The following is an 18,902-nucleotide window of genomic DNA, read 5'->3' as shown; positions in this document are numbered from 1 at the left end:
CCTAAATGTACACCGTAAATAACATAAGATAAAAAAATTGTCCCTTCAGAATCAAGCATCAAAGATGGTCCATTTAATATCAAGGTAAACATTTTTTTTTTACATGATTCCAGTTCTTAAACTTTTTATTGAACAGCATTACAAATGTTTACATGTCCTCATTGATCTCAATATAAAAATGGTACATTCTATTGAACATGACACAGTAAATTATCTTGTCATAAGGATGTCCTGATCTGTAGGTCAGTCTCACATGCCCCAACTAATAAAACATTTTTTATTACAAAACTGATCTGGTATAAAATGTTTTAATAGTACCATGTAAAGTGTCCATACATTTCCAGTGCTGAGTGCAGTCCAGGCACCTCCTGGTTGTCAGATATAGTGATACTCTCTCATTTCCTGAAGAACCTCCTCCAAGGCCTCTTCCATGGTCAGCTGGGGAGACTTGTGACAGCGAATGAACTATAACAAAGATTGCACAGGTTGGTTGAATCCCACTACAATTAAGGAAAAGATTAACAAAATCTGAAAATGCTAATCTTTGTCTTGGATTATGGCTACAACTGGACAGTGTAAGAAGTGTGAAAACAATTAGGGTCCACAGTTACGCTTGTTTACGCTGAGGTTGGAACGCAATCATGGTTACATTAAGACACCGTGGAGCCAGCGCGAGATATGGGTCGGAAAACATCTCGATTCAGGGATGGGATATGCCACTGTACTTCAAATTTGACTTTTATCCACACTGCTACATTGAAGATTTAAATACTGCTAGTTACCAGTAGCCACAGCAGCTATTATGGAATGGCACATCGTGTTCAACAACGGAGCTAATTGGCTAACCCTGCCATTCCAAAATTGCTGCCTTTGTTACGGCTAGCTAGCATGAGTATGAAAAGGGAAGTTTCAGAGGAAGAAAAATAGCTTTTCAATCTTCTCGATGTAACATTTGGAGTACAGAGGCATATCACATCCCTGCATTGCAGTATGTTTTCTGACCCATATCTTGCGCCGGCGCCACGGTGTACTAATGAAGGGTTTCCCGAACTTGATCCTGGGGCCCCCCCTGGGTGCACGTTTTGGTTTTTGCACTAGCACCACACAGCTGATTCAAATAACCAACTCATCAAGCTTTGATTATTTGAATCAGCTGTGTAGGTCTAGGGCAAAAAACAAAACGTGCAACGAGGGGGGGCCCCAGGACCATGTTTGGGAAACCCTGTCTTAATGTAACCATGACTGCGTGCCAACCTCAGTGCAGCTCAGTGTAAACAAGCGTAAAGGTAGGGTCGCTATCTTCTGGCCAAAGCAAATAGTTAAAAGGTTGAGAGCCCCTCATAAGAGGATAGGTGTCAAGGGGGGTGTTCGACTATCAATTATACCTTCAGTACTCTGTAAATGTGTAGGAATGAATTTAGGGTTGGGCATTAGAGTAGCCTACCTCCTTGGTGTCCTCCAGAGTGGTGTAGGTGTAGTCTGCAGGGCCCAGGGACTGCAGTAAGGAGGAGTGGAGGTGGCGGCTGGTCTGGACAAAGTGTTTGGTGAGGGCCAGCTGCTGCCTCAGCATGTCATTAAGGGCAAACACAGCAGGGCTGTACGCACTGAGGGCTTGGGAGGAGGTAGACACAATATAGGTGTGGTCAGTAGGTTGAAGACCTGAGCCTTTCCTATTTAGATAAGAGATTAGGCTTCAGGCATTGTGTTATTAACGATGGTGACAATGAGGTGGGTGAAACAATGCGTCGACTGGCATGAGTCACAGTGTAGCGATTTGAGGCATTTTATTAAAATATGTTTTAACTTATTTTTTAAATGAGTGAGAATTTGTCACTGAACTGTGACTGTAAGGACATACCCTCCACAGCCTCTGCACTAATGGTGTGACTTGCAACAGGGGTTGGATCCACGTAGGCCATCCCCACCGCTGGCCCCAGGGCAGCCATACCTACACAGACTGACAGACAGGTAGCCATTACTACATTACACTGACTAAAGTGGCAATATTTTTTTTGCTGTTACAAATATTACTGCAGTTAGTTAGTGGACAAACCGGAGGACCAGGTGTAGGCCAGTCCGTCTGCTTGGGTCTGCACCGCAGCCTCTCTGACGCTCCTTCTGCTGGGCGAGCGTCTTTTCCACACACTAGACGGCGTGATAGTGTCAGCCACAGAGTGGGAGCGAGATGATGATCGGGAATAGGAACCCTTGTTGCTTCTGCCACTGAATGAATCAGCGGTTCTACTGTAGTCTGTGTTGATGTGACTGTCCCCCTCCGAGACACTGGAGTACTTGTCTTGCCGGGATGTGTCCGAGACTATGTAGTTCCTGACCTCCGACACGTCCTTGTCCCTGTCTCCCAGGTGCTCAGAGATCTCACTCACCCTACTCCTGTCTGTCTCAGTCCTGATCTCACTCTCAAAGTCACTCTCATAGTCCTCCCTGGGCTCCTCTGATGGGATCTGCTCCTCACCAGAAACTTCCTCGATAAATGATCTAGGAGCAGGGTCCTTGTGCTTGACCGCTTTGGTTTCTTTCTGGAAAACAAAACCTCATCAGAAATGAAAAACATTTTCCAGAAAGAATGGTACCGCTGGCTGCCATTATTACCAACCTTTTTAATTTTTTTGTTCTCAGACATTCCAAGCGTGATGACCGGTGCCAGGTCGTCCAGTGACATAATGTTAAGCTTGAATTCTGCAGAGAAAACATGACTTAATGAATCAACTGTATTTAGTAAATTATATTAAAGCGCTCTGCACCACTGTTTAGCCTTCACACTCAAAACAATATAGAAAAACACTACTCATTTCTATATTGCTTTTCACTACAACTCAGACTACAGATTTAACGCATGACATCTTACCATCAGAGACCCCACTTTTCTCACTCATGGCATCGTCAGAGGGCAGGTCCTCAGGGTAGATCTCCACCAGGGAGCCCAAGGCCTCAGGGAAGAGCTCCTCCAGGGAGCGCACCTCGCTGAGGGCTGACACTGAGGACTGGGAGCACTTGAAGTGTCTGGCCCGGGGGGAGCCCTGTCTGCCTAGGGAGGGAGTGTTGGGGGGAGAGGGCGATGGAGAGAGGACCACTGAGGCACTGCGGATGGAGAGAGAAGGGCTGTGCTGTGCCAGGGCTCGGCTGGAGAAGCGATCGGGGGACCCGAGTCGTTGAGGAAAGGGTGGGGAGCGGGACAGTGCCCTGACTGAGGATGGCCAGTCTACCAGTGGAGGTGAGGGTGAAACCTTTTGGCTTCTTTTGACGAAGGACTGTGGAATACAAGCAAAAGGAGAGATGGTGGTTTGTTTGCACTTGCTGGTACTAAATTGCTATTAATACATAATACCACTCTTAGTAAGGCAGTGAGGTACCTTTCTAGTTGTCTGTGAGGACACTCTTGCTTCTTTGTGCAGGCTATTCTCTGATGACTCAAAAGAGCCTCCCAGGAGCTTCCTCATATCCTCCTCATCACTGTCCAGAGTCACACCTCGACTGGCCACCCTGACTAGAGGAGTAGGGGCTTTGAAACCACCCAATGGCATGAGATCCAGATCCGGGCCTTTCTCCTTGGGAACTACAGCAGGTGTAGATGATGCATTCGCTGTCTTCTTCAGGAAGCGTTTTCCCTTCATGCTGAGGTCACTGCTGGACTGGTCAGACAGGGTCCGGGGCGTCTCCCTCTCCTGGGGGGCTGGTGGTGTACTCCTATTAGACAGTGCTGGTTCATCCCTGGCTTGTTGCCGGTTTCGGATGCGGTTCTCTATGAGGGCCAGTCGGCTCAGGGCCACGCTCTGTGAGCTCCTCTGGGATGTGGTCACATATTTGGGCTCGACCGGCTGTGTCTCGGTCCTACTCAGGGCTGGAGGTTGGCTGGTAGCAGGTGGAGGGGCTTTCTTGAGGAACCTGCTCCCCCAACCAGCCCCAAAGCTCTCTGGTGGTGGGTTGTCCTCTAAGGATAACGATAGGTCGCTCAGGTCCTGGAATGGGGTTTGTCTGGCTTGTGAGGTGTTTCTCCTATTGGCAATTGTGTCCACATATCCCTGGGGAGAAAATTGCAATAGAAATGCAAAATATTCTGTGAATACTTTGCACTCACCATTCTTGCAGTTCGGGGTAGCTTAGCTAATGAACAACCATTGGGTGTACGGTATAAAATAAATTAACTTTAACTTACTGGATCTCCATGGGTTTTAACTGTTCCTTTGGCCACATGACGCTCTGGGTTATCCTTTGAGTCGGCAGTGTTTTTGGTAATTCTCCTCTCTGAGAGCTGTGCCTGTGCTCTTTCCAGAGCTGTACTCCTGCCACGATTCCACATTCTATCTATTAGCTTGTTAGAAACACATTCAAATGAATAATGTTAGATTAGCTGTTCAACAATTAGATATTTGCGTTGTCATTTTTGATCATATGAAATAGAAAAATAAATGCAGGAATTTAAAAAAATTAACAACAAAGCAAAGCTATGTTCATCGTAAGTAGTTCTAAGCAGTTTAAAAAAATACAGTGACCTACATTTACACTGGGCTGCTTGCAAGAATATATCTGCTTTGCAGTCGTGTACAAAACCAGCAGACGAGTGCATACGACATATGCACTTGATTAGATGTGTCCGTTCTGAGATGAACATTGTAGCAACAACATGATTTGGCCTTGGATCGATCAACCACGATCGCTACAATGTATCCAACGTTTCACTGTAAACAGCGTCCCTCGTATCCATGGGACGAATCGCAGTTTACTCACATGACATCATTTAAACGCGTCATTCTACGGAAAGCTAAAAGGCACAAGCTTTCAGAGGTATGTCACGCAATGTCCATGTTTTATTGTTATTGCATTAAACGAGGCATTTTGGTAAGCCTAGTGGATGTGTGTGTCAACATTGGAGGGACGTTTATTTTGTTATGTAACTGTGTGGAAATGTGCATTTCCACTCGGTGTTGAAGAGGTTGCCTCTAACCTCTGGATCAGAGTCAGATCGTTTTTATCCTCCATGCCGTTAAATCTAGGGTTTGGGATTGGGCAATCTGACCCTAGACCTCGAGCCGATGTGTAGACAAAGATGATGGATATACTGATAAGATGCTTCTCTCCCCCCTAACAATGGCAATTGTTGTCCACGAAGCGGCATGGCGGGCTGTCTTGCTCCCGCCTATCCTTGGATCGGTGGATACGTCTAATTGTTTTAATACTCTTGAATATTTGATGAGGGTTGTTGACGTCAACCGCCTGTATTGGATGGAAAGATGCTATGCTACTAGCCTCATACAATGAATATGCATAGCCATCTCGAGACAACGCGAGTTGCCGGAATGTCACGTGTCCTACTTATCTCACTAAACTCATGACAACCTAAACATTACAAAACTTCTATTCCATCAAAAAAACCTCACGTAGCAAATAAATAATTAGTTTTTTGTTGACCAAATTCGATACTCGCTCATTGACCTCTATACAAAAACTCCTTGCTTGGTGGTCGAAAAAACGTGACCTGCTGGAGGGAGACAGATTTTCCGTCGAGTTGGGCCTCTCTCTTTGCCTCTTCCTCTCTGTGTGTAATCCTAGCACTTCCGAAAAATAACTCGTGGTCTCATTTCATTGGACAGGATCTCATCCAATGAGCCACGGCCATCTGTGAAGGAATACGGAGTTAGAAATGATCATATAACCTGTTTCCTTATTCTTTGAGCGTTTATTACTGAGTTTCAAGGAGCTAAACGACACAGTTTACCTGGACAGCGGGACGGTAGAAGCATGAGGGTCGCAGTGGCAATATTTTCAGTTTTTGCATCGGTAGCTGTCACCATCGACGCTACTGTATACTTCAAGGAACAATTTCAGGATGGAGGTAAATGTGACTTTTGTCTTACTGATCATTGCTAAAATGTTTATATGGAATAGATTATGTTTTGGGGTGATCTAATCAAGTGCCCATACCGTACCCTATAACGTGGTGTTTTGCTATTTAATTAAATATTAAATGTTCTTTCTGCATGTAGTAGTCAATCACTTTGGTATCTAGGCTATTGCTTGGAAAATGCTCCATTATGTAGTTTTTGGTAAAATAAAAGTTTTCTGTAATGTGGAACATGAGATCTACACCTTGTGCGTCAAGGAAGTTTTTGAGTTTTATTTTTTGTTGTTGTTGCATACAATCTCATTATGGTCAGACATTTTACACTGTGTGTAGAAGACGCACCATTTGTGTATGTATCAAGAGAACTTTTGACATGGTATCAAGGTGAAATCCATTATTGTCATTTTGTTACATCAAAGTATTATATGACTCAGCAGTGCACTGTATTTGATTCTTTCGCTTTTGATTTGTTCTTTAATTTCCTACCATCCTTACTCATCCATGTAACTTCCTCTAGATCCTGACTGATAAGAATGTAAATGTTGGTTTCAGATGCATGGAAGAGCCGGTGGCTTGTATCGAAGCACAAGACTGACTATGGAGAGTGGAAACTGACTGCTGGGAAGTTTTATGGCGATGCTGAGGCCGATAAAGGTGAGCTGAAATGGGATATTCAGTAGTTTGATCACAACAAGATGTTTCAATATGGAGTTATGCCCAATTCCTTCACTAAGTCTGAGTTTGCATATGCCAAATGGTTGCAAATGGCTCCTTTAGATTGTGGATTGTTGTCAATGCAAATGTAAAGCGTATTCTCGCCAACACTAATCAAAATGTAATCCACATGACATACAGTACTGTAAACTCACTATACATCACTCGCCTCCTATACCTTATACGTACTGATATTAATGTATTATCTTCTTACCTGTTCCACAGGTCTCCAGACCAGCCAGGATGCCCGTTTCTATGCTATGTCCAGCCGCTTTGAACCCTTCAGCAACGAGGGCAAGCCCCTGGTGGTCCAGTTCACTGTCAAACACGAGCAGAAGATCGACTGTGGTGGCGGATATGTCAAAATCTTCCCAGCAAACCTAGACCAGGCAGCAATGCACGGGGACTCGCAGTATTACATCATGTTTGGTGAGTGGGTGCAGAGCCCCACCAGTTTTTCTGACTGAGAAATGATTTTTGGTCAGAGATTAATCCCTCTGTGTATATTTGTTAATTCCATTCTTTTAGTTTTAGGTTTGTGTGAATTGTTAGATATTACGGCACTGTTGGAGCTAGGAACACAAACAAGCATTTCGCAACACCCGCAATAACATCTGCTAAATATGTGTATGCAATCAATAAAATGTGATTTTTGTCACCCTCGGTCATTTTCAGAAATGCGTGGATTTTAAGGTAGATTCTGTGTTTTATTGACGTGACAATATATTAAATGCTCTCTACCCATCCATCCCACAGGGCCAGACATCTGTGGCTACAGCACCAAGAAGGTTCACGTCATCTTTAACTACAAAGGCAAGAACCACCTCATCAAGAAAGAAATCAAATGCAAGGTAAGACATATTAAATCCCTCAGCATTTCATTCTGTTACTGCATATTGCCCGTCAGGCCTTTCTTTGCCTCTAACCTGACCCCTGCTGTTCTCCACTTTGTCCCTTCAGGATGACGAGCTGACACACCTGTACACTCTGATCCTGAACCCGGACCAGACATACGAGGTGAAGATCAACAATGAGAAGGTGGAGTCAGGCACTTTGGAGGACGACTGGGACATTCTGCCCGCAAAGACCATCAAGGACCCCGAGGCCAAGAAGCCAGAGGACTGGGACGACAGGCCCAAGATTGACGATCCTACAGACACCAAGCCAGAGGTGAGCCTCTTTGCATTGGTGTCCAGTCAGCGCTGTTTCCCTATTCGGCCCAATGCATCTAGTCAGGAAACAGTTCCATCAATCCACTGTAAAATGGACAGATCCCAAAGTTTTTCCCCAACCTAGTTACTCTTACATAATGGTAAAACAATTTAAGAATTTGATGGCTATCACATTTCATTCTGCCATATTATGGGGCCATTGTGCTTAGAAAATGTTCTATGATCTTTCTTCCTGATATTAACAGTAATTTGACTATTTAAGGCCAAAGAGCATGAGCTTTCTGTGCTCCTGGTTTAGTTACACCAATTCAGGAGTTCTCTCTCTTTTGTCCAAAGCACTTTAAGTTCTGTCACTGGCCAACTAATGTTGAACTTTCTCACTAGGGCTGGGAGAAGCCTGAGAACATCCCTGACCCTGATGCCAAGAAGCCTGATGACTGGGACGTGGACATGGATGGAGAGTGGGAGCCTCCTGTGATCCCCAACCCGGAGTATCAGGTACACACTGAGTTTCAACCAGTGGCTAACAACACTTAAATAACTTCAATTATTAAGCTGTTATAAATGCTTAGAAATTATGTAAATGCTGATTAAGCTTATTATGTTAATATACTCTAGAATCCTCATGCATTCATAGCATATACAATACTCACAAATAGTTTATTAATACAAGTTATTATAGAGTGTTATCCTTCCATGAGCTGCATTATACAGCTAGTTGGTCACCACTGGTAGTCTAATATCTGGCCTTGTCTTTTCAGGGAGAGTGGAAGCCAAAGCAGATTGACAACCCCGACTACAAAGGTACCTGGGTGCATCCTGAGATTGATAACCCTGAGTACACAGCCGACACCTCCATCTACAAGTTTGACAACATTGGAGTGCTGGGTCTGGACCTGTGGCAGGTATGTTAGACAATGAATGAGAAATGTGTAGCTGAAGGGTAATTATGGGCTTGATGTTACATTTGTTTGTCTGTCTTTCTATAGGTGAAGTCTGGCACCATCTTTGACAACTTCCTGATTGGTGATGATGTAAAGGAGGCGGAGGAGTTTGGAAATGAAACCTGGGGAACTACAAAGGTAGGATTTTGTTATTTGCATGATACGTTTCTATTTTGGCATAAGTTAGTATGAGTTCAATTTGCTATTCCTTTTCAAATGTTAGACCAAAATACAACTGCCCACAGTGCTGTCTTAATGACCCATTTTCCTTATTTCTAAAATAGGAACCAGAAAAGAAAATGAAAGATGCACAGGAGGAGGAGGAGAGGAAAGCGAGAGAAGAGGAGGAGAAGAGCAAGAAGGACACTGCTGACGATGAGGGGGATGAAGATGAAGAGGAGGATGAGTCAAAGGAAGAGGAAGAGGACAGCCCAACGGAAGAAGGCGAAGAGGAAATTCCCATGAAGGACAAGGATGAGTTGTAAATTAAACTGAACAGAAGATGTTTCTGTCCCGCCCTATCTCCTCTCCAATGGACTGACTGCTGTGCATCATCACATTGCGTAATACCCTATGGACTTGCCCTTCCTGTGGCAACCTATTTTTCAGGTGTAGGGGTGGGAAAGGGGCAGGCAATGTTTGCCTTTTCTAGAGGTTCCATTTTTTATTTTTAATAGGTGTTTAGGGTTGAAGAACTGGGTTTAAGTTTTATGTTTCTGTGAGAATGATTCATTTAGGATAATTTCCCCCTTTGTTCAGAATGTGGTCTGTCCTGTCCATGTGTCCTACAGTTGCTCTAGGTGGTGCTGCCACTGGCTTCCTTGCTTTTATCATCAGCTACCATCAGTTCATCCCTTCAGTGTCAAAGCAAAGGATTATTCCCCCCATTCTTGTCATCAATCTTATCTGATGCTGTCTATTTTGGGAAACAAATTGGGTACATATCAGTTGTAGTTTGTTTTGATTTATTGTTTTATACAGTTGTATGCAGAACTGTACTATAAATTATTATAATTAACATCCTTTTAATTTATTCCCTCGTTACAATCATCCTCTGTTTGTCCACCATTCATAACTCTCCCATGATCTATTTTGTACATGTTGCTGTCTCAGACGTTGCTGTCTCAGACGTTGCTTTAGTTGTATGGCAGCCGCAGACATGACTATCAGACTAAAGGATCTAAACTGTGACTCACAATCTTAAACATGTCACTGTCCTCACAGAGTACTGTTTCAGTGAATAAATCAAGCTTTTTCTTTCAATAAAAGTATTTTCAGGAGACTTACATTCCAGAAAAGTTAGATTCTAACTGATTTTGAGATATGGATGGGTTTGATGTAACAGTTCTAGTTTGGTGTTGTTGACACAATGAGTAGAGGGACTCTTGACCATGCTTGAGTGTTTTATTTCAGGTCACTGCCTCTGAGGACAATAAGGACAGGGCGATGGCAGGTCTCTGCCTCTCTGAGGACACTCGTGACAGGGCGGTGGGCCTTTTCTCTAAACCATGTTCTGGAACAATCCATACCCAGATACAGCAATGCATGCAAGTTTGTCAGTAACAGTACACAACATTTTCAGTAGAAAGAAACCACTGAAATTGTTTGCTTTCTAATAATTGTTCAATTCCATAACTGATCATTTTGTAAATGAATTGTCTCCGTCAGTCATGTTTTAAATGCTTGTTGAAAACCCCCTAAATAATTGACAAAGTAATATTGTTGTAAGAGGTGAGACGAGAACAGCATTTGGTAAATCATATGCACAATAATTTCGATTCGCGTGGTATAGCCCTAGCCCCAGCAGTATGTCTTGTCTCAGGCAGCAAGTAGATGGCGTCTGACTACAACACAACCAATACAGTGATAGCTGAGTCACACAACTAGGTCCTACTGTGGCAACAGTAGCCTACAGAAACTGGTGTGAATACTGGTGTAGAGCCCTTTAGCGTCTGGCAATTATCGGAAATCGTCTTGAAGATGCTGTCGATAACGTTGAAGACTCTTCAGCAGCAAACGTTTAAAATAGAAATAGACCCAGAACTAACGGTGAGTAGTGGAAGTGAAGTTAGTGACTCCAGTAAATATGCTTGAGGCCGAGGGGCTGAGCGCAACCAGGGCCTTGGACAATGTGATTTAAGCTGGAGAGGGGGGATGCTATTTTATATAATGTTGTCATTCTTCATGTCACATTGTAACAGTTAGGTGTTGTTGTCAAATGGCGATATTCGTGACGCCTGAGATTGCCTGGCTGTATTCTCATGAATGATGACGCAAGATTTTACGAGCCCAGGTCTCGATACCATAGAGCGGCTCTCGTATAGCCCCTCTTTTGGACTATAGGAATCGGGTGGAGGGGGCGTTATGTACGTTTGTTATGCTATATTTGTTTATACACTGTACCATTGAAAAAACTGTTTGAGAGGCCGTAAAATTAACAATACAAAGATAAGGTTAATAATAACAATATACATTATTTAATGTATTTGAGATATTCTACAACAATTGTCTTTTTTTAAATAACTTAGGCTATACATTGGGGGGGCTCTTGATTAGTAAAATGTATTTTAAAATGGTTTCTTATACAATATTATGATTGTTTGCTGTTTTCAATACCTTTCCAATGTGAACACATCTTCTTTGCATATTTATCTGCTCTATGCTTGGCTTAATTTACAGTTGACGTTTCCCCTTTAGAATGCAACTACCATAGCCCCTTACATAGCAGTGATCTTTAGGGTTCTACCTTTAGAGCAGCTTTCTACTATAGTACTGCTGTCAATGAGAATGCTTACTCAGTCAACTCACCTGGGAAAATGGTTTAGATACAAACATCTGATTAGCAAGACCCTGATTTGTTGAATCAGGTTTGTTAGTAACTAGCAGTAGCACTGGGATGGAACAAAAGCCTGCATCCCCTGAGGTTCCACAGGACCAATATTGAGTAACACTCAACCTTTAGAGAAATGTAAATAGTAGTACGAATGTGTACGAGCTATGGCATCTGCTTTACAAATTCTTTCCCTAGGCCTGTGTTGCTAATTGACTGACAGGTATATTACATTGCTGGTAATAACACTGTCTGGTGAGCAAGTCTACATCTCAGTTTTAAAACTGGAACATGTATTACTGTATCATTAACTTGTGTATAGTGTGTCAACTTTAAAAATACATGTATGGTGTATCACATAAGGGAATGTAGTGCCATTGAAATGCATCTGTCTATAAAAATATCTCTGTACTGCCTTGAAGCACTCACAACAAGGTGAAGTAATGACAGAATGTGAATCACAGGCTCACAGCTTTTCACTTCCAATCCCATAATCCTCAAGGATTCTGCTTTATGACGGAGCTGAGACATACAGTATAATGTGTCACCTTATTAGGTTCAGGTGGTCCAGGAGAGGTGCTCTCCTCAGAGAACTACTCAGAAGAATGTCCTGCCCATAGAGATCAAACTAAATGTGTTCTGTCTCTAGTCCTATTTAACAGCTTGTCATTATGTTATGTTATTGGCAGGTAAAAGCCCTGAAGGAGAAGATTGAGACTGTGAAAGGGAAGGATGGCTATCCAGCCGCGGGGCAAAAATTAATCTACGCAGGTAAAACAGCAGTTAATCACTAACTGCATCTTGAATATCTATCGGACACATCAGAAATGTTGTAGTCTATAGATCTAGACTGAACAAAAATATAAACGCAACATATAAAGTGTTGGTCCTATATTTCATGAGCCTAAATAAAAGATCCCACAAAATTTCCATATGCACAAAAATTGTATTTCTCTCAAATTTTGTTCACATTTGTTTACATCCCTGTTAGTGAGCATTTCTCCTTTGCCAAGATAATCCATCCATCTGACAGGTGTGGCATTTCAAGATGATTAAACAGCATAATCATTACACAGGTGCACTTTGTGTTGGACACAATAAAAGGCCACTCTAAAATGTGCAGTTTTTTCGCACAACACAATGACACAGATGTCTCAAGTTTTGAGGGAGCGTGCAATTGGCATGCTGACAGCAGGAATGTTCACCAGAGCTGTTGCTAGAGAATTGAATGTTCATTTCTCTACCATAAACCGTCGTTTTAGAGAATTTGTCAGTACGTCCAAACGGCCTCACAACCGCAGACCACTTGTAACCACGCCAGACCAGGACCTCCACATCCGGCTTCTTCACCTGTGGGATCGTCTGAGACCAGCCACCCGGACAGCTGATGAAACTGTGGGTTTGCACAACCGAAAGATTTCTGCACAAACTGTCAGAAACCATCTCAGGGAAGCTCATCTGCATGCTTGTTGCACTCACCAGGGTCTTGACCTGACTGCAGTTTGGCGTCATAACAGACTTTAGTGGGGAAATGCTCACCTTTGATGGCCACTGGCACGCTGGAGAAGTGTGCTCTTCATGGATGAATCCCGGTTTCAACTGTACCGGGTAGATGGCAGACAGCGTGTACGATGTTGTGTAGGTGAGTGGTTTGCTGAACAGAGTGCCCCATGGTGGTGGGGGGGTTATGGTATGGGCAGGCATAAGCTATGGACAATGAACACAATTGCATTTTGGCAATTTGGCAATTTGAATGCACAGAGATACCGTGATGAGATCCTAAGGCCCATGGACGTGCCATTCATCCACCGCATCACCTCATGTTTCAGCATGATAATGCAGGGCCCCATGTCACAAGGATCTGTACACAATTCCTGGAAGCTGAAAATGTCACAGTTCTTCCATGGCCTGCATACTCACCAGACATGTCACCCATTGAGCATGTTTGGGATGCTCAGGATCGACGTGTACGACAGCATGTTCCAGTTCCCGCCAATATCCAGTAAATTCACACAGCCATTGAATAGGAGTGGGAAAACATTCACAGGCCACAATCAACAGCCTGATGACTCTATGCGAAGGAGATATGTCGCGGGGCATTAGGCAAATGGTGGTCACACCAGATACTGACTGGTTTTCTGATCCACACCCACTACCTTTTTTAAGGTATCTGTGACCAACAGATGCATATCTGTATTCCCAGTCATGTGAAATCAATAGATTAAGGCCTAATGAATTCATTTAAGCTGATTTATTTCCTTATATGAACTGTAACCCAGTAAAATCTTTGCATGCATGTTGCGTTTTATATTTTTATTCAGTGTCATTGAGTAGGTTCTTCTTGTTGTGTTTTTGTAGGCAAAATCTTGAATGATGACATACCTCTAAAAGACTACAGAATTGATGAGAACAACTTTCTGGTGGTCATGGTTACAAAGGTAAGATTTCAACACTGTTTTAATGGATTTATTTGGTAGCCATTCATATGTGAGGATATTATACGAGTTCCTTATTTTATTGATTAATTGATAGTAAACTTTAACAAAGGACGTACAAGATCATTTATGTGCTAATAATACTGTCATTACTGTCATGACAGTGAAAGCAGGAGTTAGTAATTTGTATTTGTAGAAATATTATTATTCATTGATGTCTAAAGATGAGGTAGTTGTCTGTAGTCACAGTGGTCATCTCTGGGCAGTCTTGTTTGTTGTCTCCCTACAGCCCAAACCTCCAGCTACTCCTCAGGCAGCCCCAGCCCCAGCCTCTACCCCTGCTCCTGCCCCTGCACCTCCTGCTGTTTCTGGGCTGTCCCTCTCTGACATTGCCCGACCTACCTCATCCCCTGCCCCGATGGAGATCTCCACCCTGTCCCCTACATCTGCCCCTGCCTCAAACCTCACACAAGCAGTGGAGTCCTTCACACCCCCTGCACCAGCCCCTGCTTCTATTCCCCCTGCAGTCCTGGGGACCAGTACAGCCCCAGCTGCAGCAGCATCCTCCCTTTCAGAGGACAAGCCTGAGGGGGAGCACCCTGAACAGCCCTTTGCTACACCACCAGCCCTCTCCTCCTCCAGGTATTGACTTATGATAAAATATTTTATATCTTAGATCATTTAAAGATGTGGATGGCAAACATGGTTTTAGTTTATAAATGTGTCTGTTTTGATCCCCCCAAAAATTCTCTCACAGCCTTGTTGATGACTTAAGTCTCCTGGAAGAAGCAGCATCAATACTGGGTAATCAAGAGACTAGTCTAATCTTTCACATCACAATATCATGCTTCATCTTCCCACTGATTTATGACCCTGTATCTTTTCCCCCTCTCTTCATGAGACAGTGACAGGACAGGCATATGAGAATCTAGTGTCTGAAATCATGTCTATGGGATATGAAAGGGAGCAGGTTATTGCAGCGCTGCGAGCCAGTTACAACAACCCAGACAGAGCCGTGGAGTACCTGCTAATGGTGAGTTTCCATCCTATCAGTGATTTAATCGTAGATTAGTGTATTATGACCTGGAAGCAGTGGAGCTAATTCCTAGGTTCTATCATACTCTTTTCCACAATCTGACAGAAGTATGCACACAGAATAAAAGATGATTTTCAGTCTCAAAGCTGTATACAGTTCATTGTGTGTTTATCCATCTGTCTCCCTTACAATGCAAAGCGCTTTGAGAACTTAGAAGAGAGCAATATAAATGCACTTCATTATTATTATTTAATTGTCCCGAGGCATTATACATTCTTATCTCTACTTCATCCAGGGGATTCCGGCCGAGGCTGACCTTCTGTCACCAGAGGCGTTCCTACCCACAGCTCTGGCCAACCTCAACCCCACTGCCCCAACTCCTGCCCCAGCCCCTGCCCCAGCTCCTGCCCCAGCTCCTGCTCCAGCCCCTGCTCCAGCCACAGATAGAGCCCAGCCCCCACCAGCAGCTACGAGTGAGACCACCCACCCACCCACTCTACTCTTGTTCTTTTACCAGGCCCATGTGTCTCTCATACCAACCAATCATTTCTCTGGACGCACATTGTGAGCTCAGTACTGTGTTTCATAGAGGTCTTTGAACTCTCTGTCCATTAATTCTTGTTTTGCAGCAGGCTCAGTGTCTTCAACCCAGCAGCCCCCCTCGTCTGGTGGGCTGACTGGTGGGCTTACTGGTGAAGGTACTGGGGGTGAGAACCCCCTGGAGTTTTTGAGGAACCAGCCACAGTTCCAGCAGATGAGACAGGTCATCCAGCAGAACCCAGCTCTCCTTCCTGACCTGCTCCAGCAGCTAGGCAGAGACAACCCCCAGCTGCTGCAGGTCAGTGGGGAGACTGGACATCCAGTGACTGCATGCAGTCTCTCTCCATCCACGTAGCCATGCTCATTGGCTTGGCTTTCCAGACCCAATCTGGTTTTATGGGAGGTTGGAAATATTCTGCCCTTTAGATTCTGTTTTGGCTTAGCCTACTAAAAAGGAAATCATTATTTGTATTCGTAAGGGTTTATATGATGATGTTCTTTCTTTGCAGCAAATTACCCAGCACCAGGAGCGCTTTGTGCAGATGCTGAACGAGCCCCAAGGAGGAGAGATGGTAGAGGAGGGAGTTGAGGCCCAGGGGGCGCCACATACTAACTACATCCAGGTCACCCCACAAGAGAAGGAGGCCATCGAGAGGGTATGATTATTTATGGTTAATAATTGAGATTGAACTCATTTATATCACTTTCTCAATGGGAAGCTTGCTGTGTCATTGGTTATGTGTTTCCGAGCTGACAGTTGCCTATGTGTTTTCATTACAGTTAAAAGCCTTGGGATTTCCAGAGGGACTTGTCATTCAAGCATATTTCGCATGTGAGAAGAATGAGAATTTAGCTGCTAATTTCCTGCTCCAACAAACATTTGATGACGAGTGAATGTGCATGCGTCAGCATGAAGGGGAAGAATGGAGGGCTAGAGAACGAGTGATAGTGCTACAAAATGTGTTTTGGAAGGAAGGAATGGAAAAGGTTACCAAAAGTGACTTGTCATTGGACAAAGACGTGATGTTTAGTTACTGTAAGCTATGCCTTCTCCATTCTCTCTGAGTATGTTAGCTCTCTCTTGCTCACTGCTGCTATTACTGCTGCTATCACTGCTGCTATTACTGCTGCTATCACTGCGATCATTGCTGCTATTACTGCTGCTATTACTGATGCTATCACTGCGATCATTTCTGCTATTACTGCTGCTATCACTGCTGCTGTTACTGCTGCTATCACTGCTGCTATTACTGCTGCTATCACTGCTGCTATCACTGCTGCTATTACTGCTGCTATCACTGCTGCTATTACTGCTGCTATTAACTGCTGCTATCACTGCTGCTATTAACTGCTGCTATCACTGCTGCTATCACTGCTGCTATCACTGCTGCTATTATATGCTGCTATTACTGCTGCTATTAACTACTACTATCACTGCTGCTATTAACTGCTGCTATCACTGCTGCTATTAACTGCTGCTATCACTGCTGCTATTACTGCTGCTATCACTGCTGCTATTACTGCTGCCATTACTGCTGCTATTACTGCTGCTATTACTGCTGCTATCACTGCTGCTAATACTGCTGCTATTAACTGCTGCTATCACTGCTGCTATTAACTGCTGCTATCACTGCTGCTATTACTGCTGCTATCACTGCTGCTAATACTGCTGCTATTAACTGCTGCTATCACTGCTGCTATTAAATGCTGCTATCACTGCTGCTATCACTGCTGCTATTACTGCTGCTATCACTGCTGCTATTACTGCTGCTGTCACTGCTGCTATTACTGCTGCTATCACTGCTGCTATCACTGCTGCTATTACTGCTGCTTGTGCCGTGTCCATCCATAGAGTTACAGTGGAAGTTTGCCTCACCATATATTGCTTTTCAACCTCTCTCAAAGGAAACCCCAAACATACTTTGATTTGTGTTTGCTATGTGGGCCTCATCTCCTGGGAAAATATACTTGAGTTTCCCGTGATAAAGTGACAAAACCAGCGAAATGGCCATGGAACTCAAATGTATTGTTTGTTTTTTCATATAAAGGTAACTCAGATATTTTGTAAATGAAATGTCATATCAATGTTGGAGAGTTACTTTGGCACTTTATTTTACTTTTAGAGAATTAATGTTTCTATTGTTTATGTATTATCGTTTGTGTAAAAGGTAAGGAAGTTCTGTTATTGATAAGTGTCATCATATTGAAATGTGATAACACTGTAAGATGAGACATAATGAGAAATCCTGGATTTGGTTCCAGATGTGTCCCAGTGTAGTTTCACTGTAAGAAGAGACATAATGACAAATCTTGGATTTGGTTCCAGATGTGTCCCAGTGTAGTTTCACTGTAAGATGAGACATAATGAGAAATCCTGGATTTGGTTCCAGATGTGTCCCAGTGTAGTTTCACTGTAAGATGAGACATAATGAGAAATCCTGGATTTGGATCCAGATGTGTCCCAGTGTAGTTTCACTGTAAGATGATACATAATGAGTAATCCTGGATTTCAGATCAAATAAATGCAAAGTTTATTTGTCACGTGTGCCGAATACAACCTTACAGTGAAATGCTTAGTTACAGTCCTGTAACGGCTGTCGGGAGAGAGAGAGTAGACCAAGGCGCAGCGGAGTTAGTGTTCATCATTGAATTTAATAACAGAAAGAACACTATACAAAACAAAACAAGAAAACCGACAGCCAAACAGTCCTGTCAGGTGCAAAACACTAAACAGAAACAATTACCCACAAAACCCCAACCGAAAAACAGGTACTTATGTGTGACTCCCAATCAGCAACAACACTCTACAGCTGTGCCTGATTGGAAGCCACACGGCCAAAATCAACGAAACAAACCAACATAGAAAAATGCACATAGAACGCCCACCCAATGTAACACCCTGGCCTAACCAAAATAATGAACAAAAACCCCTCTCTATAGCCAGGGCGTTACAGTACCCCCCCCCCCAAAGGTGCGGACTCCGGCCGCAAAACCTGACACTGAAGGGGAGGGTCCGGGTGGGCCTTCTACGGCGGCGGCTCAGGTGCGGGACGTGGCCTCCGCTCCACCCTCGGCGTCGCCCACTTAGGTAGCGCCCCTGGCCGCGCCGGAGGACTGGAGGGCGACCCTGGCTGCGCCCGGCTGGCGGGCAATTCTGGTTGCGCACGTCTGGCGGGCGATCCTACCTGCGCCCGGCTGGCGGGCGACCCTGGCTGTGCCCGGCTGGTGGGCGGCGATGGCTGCGCCCGGCTGGCGGGCGATTCTGGTTGCACCCGGCTGGCGGGCGACCCTGGCTGCGCCCGGCTGGCGGGCGGCGATGGCTACGCCCGGCTAGCGGGCGGTGATGGCTGCGCCCGGCTGGCGGGCGGCGA

The 18,902-nt window shown here is 44.2% G+C and overlaps 3 protein-coding genes across 4 annotated transcripts; 2 read left to right on the top strand and 1 right to left on the bottom strand.

Annotated features, from left to right (window-relative positions):
* Positions 1 to 51: 51 nt before the first annotated feature.
* cssa16h19orf44 (chromosome ssa16 C19orf44 homolog) lies at positions 52 to 5,550 on the bottom strand. Its single transcript, XM_014149172.2, has 9 exons — positions 4,516 to 5,550; positions 4,175 to 4,330; positions 3,372 to 4,040; positions 2,867 to 3,269; positions 2,615 to 2,697; positions 2,054 to 2,537; positions 1,859 to 1,957; positions 1,445 to 1,611; positions 52 to 465 (listed from the first exon to the last, which is right to left on the bottom strand). The coding sequence occupies exons 2-9, from the start codon at positions 4,316 to 4,318 to the stop codon at positions 376 to 378; spliced, it is 2,139 nt and encodes a 712-aa protein (XP_014004647.1). The 5' UTR covers positions 4,319 to 4,330; positions 4,516 to 5,550; the 3' UTR covers positions 52 to 375.
* Positions 5,551 to 5,590: 40 nt separating this feature from the next.
* On the top strand, positions 5,591 to 9,976 carry LOC106573818 (calreticulin). The gene is made up of 9 exons (XM_014149176.2): positions 5,591 to 5,851; positions 6,413 to 6,514; positions 6,800 to 7,003; positions 7,331 to 7,425; positions 7,535 to 7,744; positions 8,131 to 8,244; positions 8,508 to 8,651; positions 8,736 to 8,828; positions 8,975 to 9,976. Exons 1-9 carry the CDS (start codon positions 5,758 to 5,760, stop codon positions 9,173 to 9,175), a joined length of 1,257 nt encoding a protein of 418 aa, XP_014004651.1. The 5' UTR covers positions 5,591 to 5,757; the 3' UTR covers positions 9,176 to 9,976.
* A 290-nt stretch (positions 9,977 to 10,266) lies between these two features.
* LOC106573817 (UV excision repair protein RAD23 homolog B) lies at positions 10,267 to 16,822 on the top strand. Of its 2 annotated transcripts, XM_014149173.2 has the most exons (10): positions 10,267 to 10,739; positions 12,210 to 12,291; positions 13,879 to 13,958; positions 14,245 to 14,597; positions 14,713 to 14,759; positions 14,861 to 14,988; positions 15,287 to 15,464; positions 15,621 to 15,829; positions 16,041 to 16,187; positions 16,312 to 16,822. In XM_014149173.2, the coding sequence occupies exons 1-10, from the start codon at positions 10,671 to 10,673 to the stop codon at positions 16,423 to 16,425; spliced, it is 1,407 nt and encodes a 468-aa protein (XP_014004648.1). In that variant the 5' UTR covers positions 10,267 to 10,670; the 3' UTR covers positions 16,426 to 16,822. The 2 variants fall into 2 exon arrangements, with proteins under 2 accessions (XP_014004648.1, XP_014004650.1); XM_014149175.2 differs by lacking the exon at positions 16,312 to 16,822 and having other exon boundaries at positions 15,621 to 15,934; positions 16,041 to 16,170.
* Positions 16,823 to 18,902: the final 2,080 nt, after the last annotated feature.

The sequence above is a fragment of the Salmo salar genome, chromosome ssa16 (genome assembly GCF_905237065.1).
Source record: "Salmo salar chromosome ssa16, Ssal_v3.1, whole genome shotgun sequence".
Taxonomy (NCBI): domain Eukaryota; kingdom Metazoa; phylum Chordata; class Actinopteri; order Salmoniformes; family Salmonidae; genus Salmo; species Salmo salar.
The sequence above is the reverse complement of the archived record's forward strand: the minus strand, read 5'-3'. Positions and strand labels throughout refer to the sequence as shown.

Coding starts and splice junctions, on each gene's coding strand:
- LOC106573818 (XM_014149176.2), top strand. CDS start 5,758: ATGAGGGTCGCAGTGGCAATATTTTCAGTTTTTGCATCGGTAGCTGTC. Junction 7,004..7,330: donor GCAGTATTACATCATGTTTG/GTGAGTGGGTGC, acceptor TCCATCCCACAG/GGCCAGACATCTGTGGCTAC. Junction 7,426..7,534: donor AGAAAGAAATCAAATGCAAG/GTAAGACATATT, acceptor TTGTCCCTTCAG/GATGACGAGCTGACACACCT.
- cssa16h19orf44 (XM_014149172.2), bottom strand. CDS start 4,318: ATGTGGAATCGTGGCAGGAGTACAGCTCTGGAAAGAGCACAGGCACAG. Junction 3,270..3,371: donor CCTCACAGACAACTAGAAAG/GTACCTCACTGC, acceptor TGTATTCCACAG/TCCTTCGTCAAAAGAAGCCA. Junction 2,698..2,866: donor GAAAAGTGGGGTCTCTGATG/GTAAGATGTCAT, acceptor TTTTCTCTGCAG/AATTCAAGCTTAACATTATG.
- LOC106573817 (XM_014149173.2), top strand. CDS start 10,671: ATGCTGTCGATAACGTTGAAGACTCTTCAGCAGCAAACGTTTAAAATA. Junction 10,740..12,209: donor AAATAGACCCAGAACTAACG/GTGAGTAGTGGA, acceptor TGTTATTGGCAG/GTAAAAGCCCTGAAGGAGAA. Junction 13,959..14,244: donor TGGTGGTCATGGTTACAAAG/GTAAGATTTCAA, acceptor GTCTCCCTACAG/CCCAAACCTCCAGCTACTCC.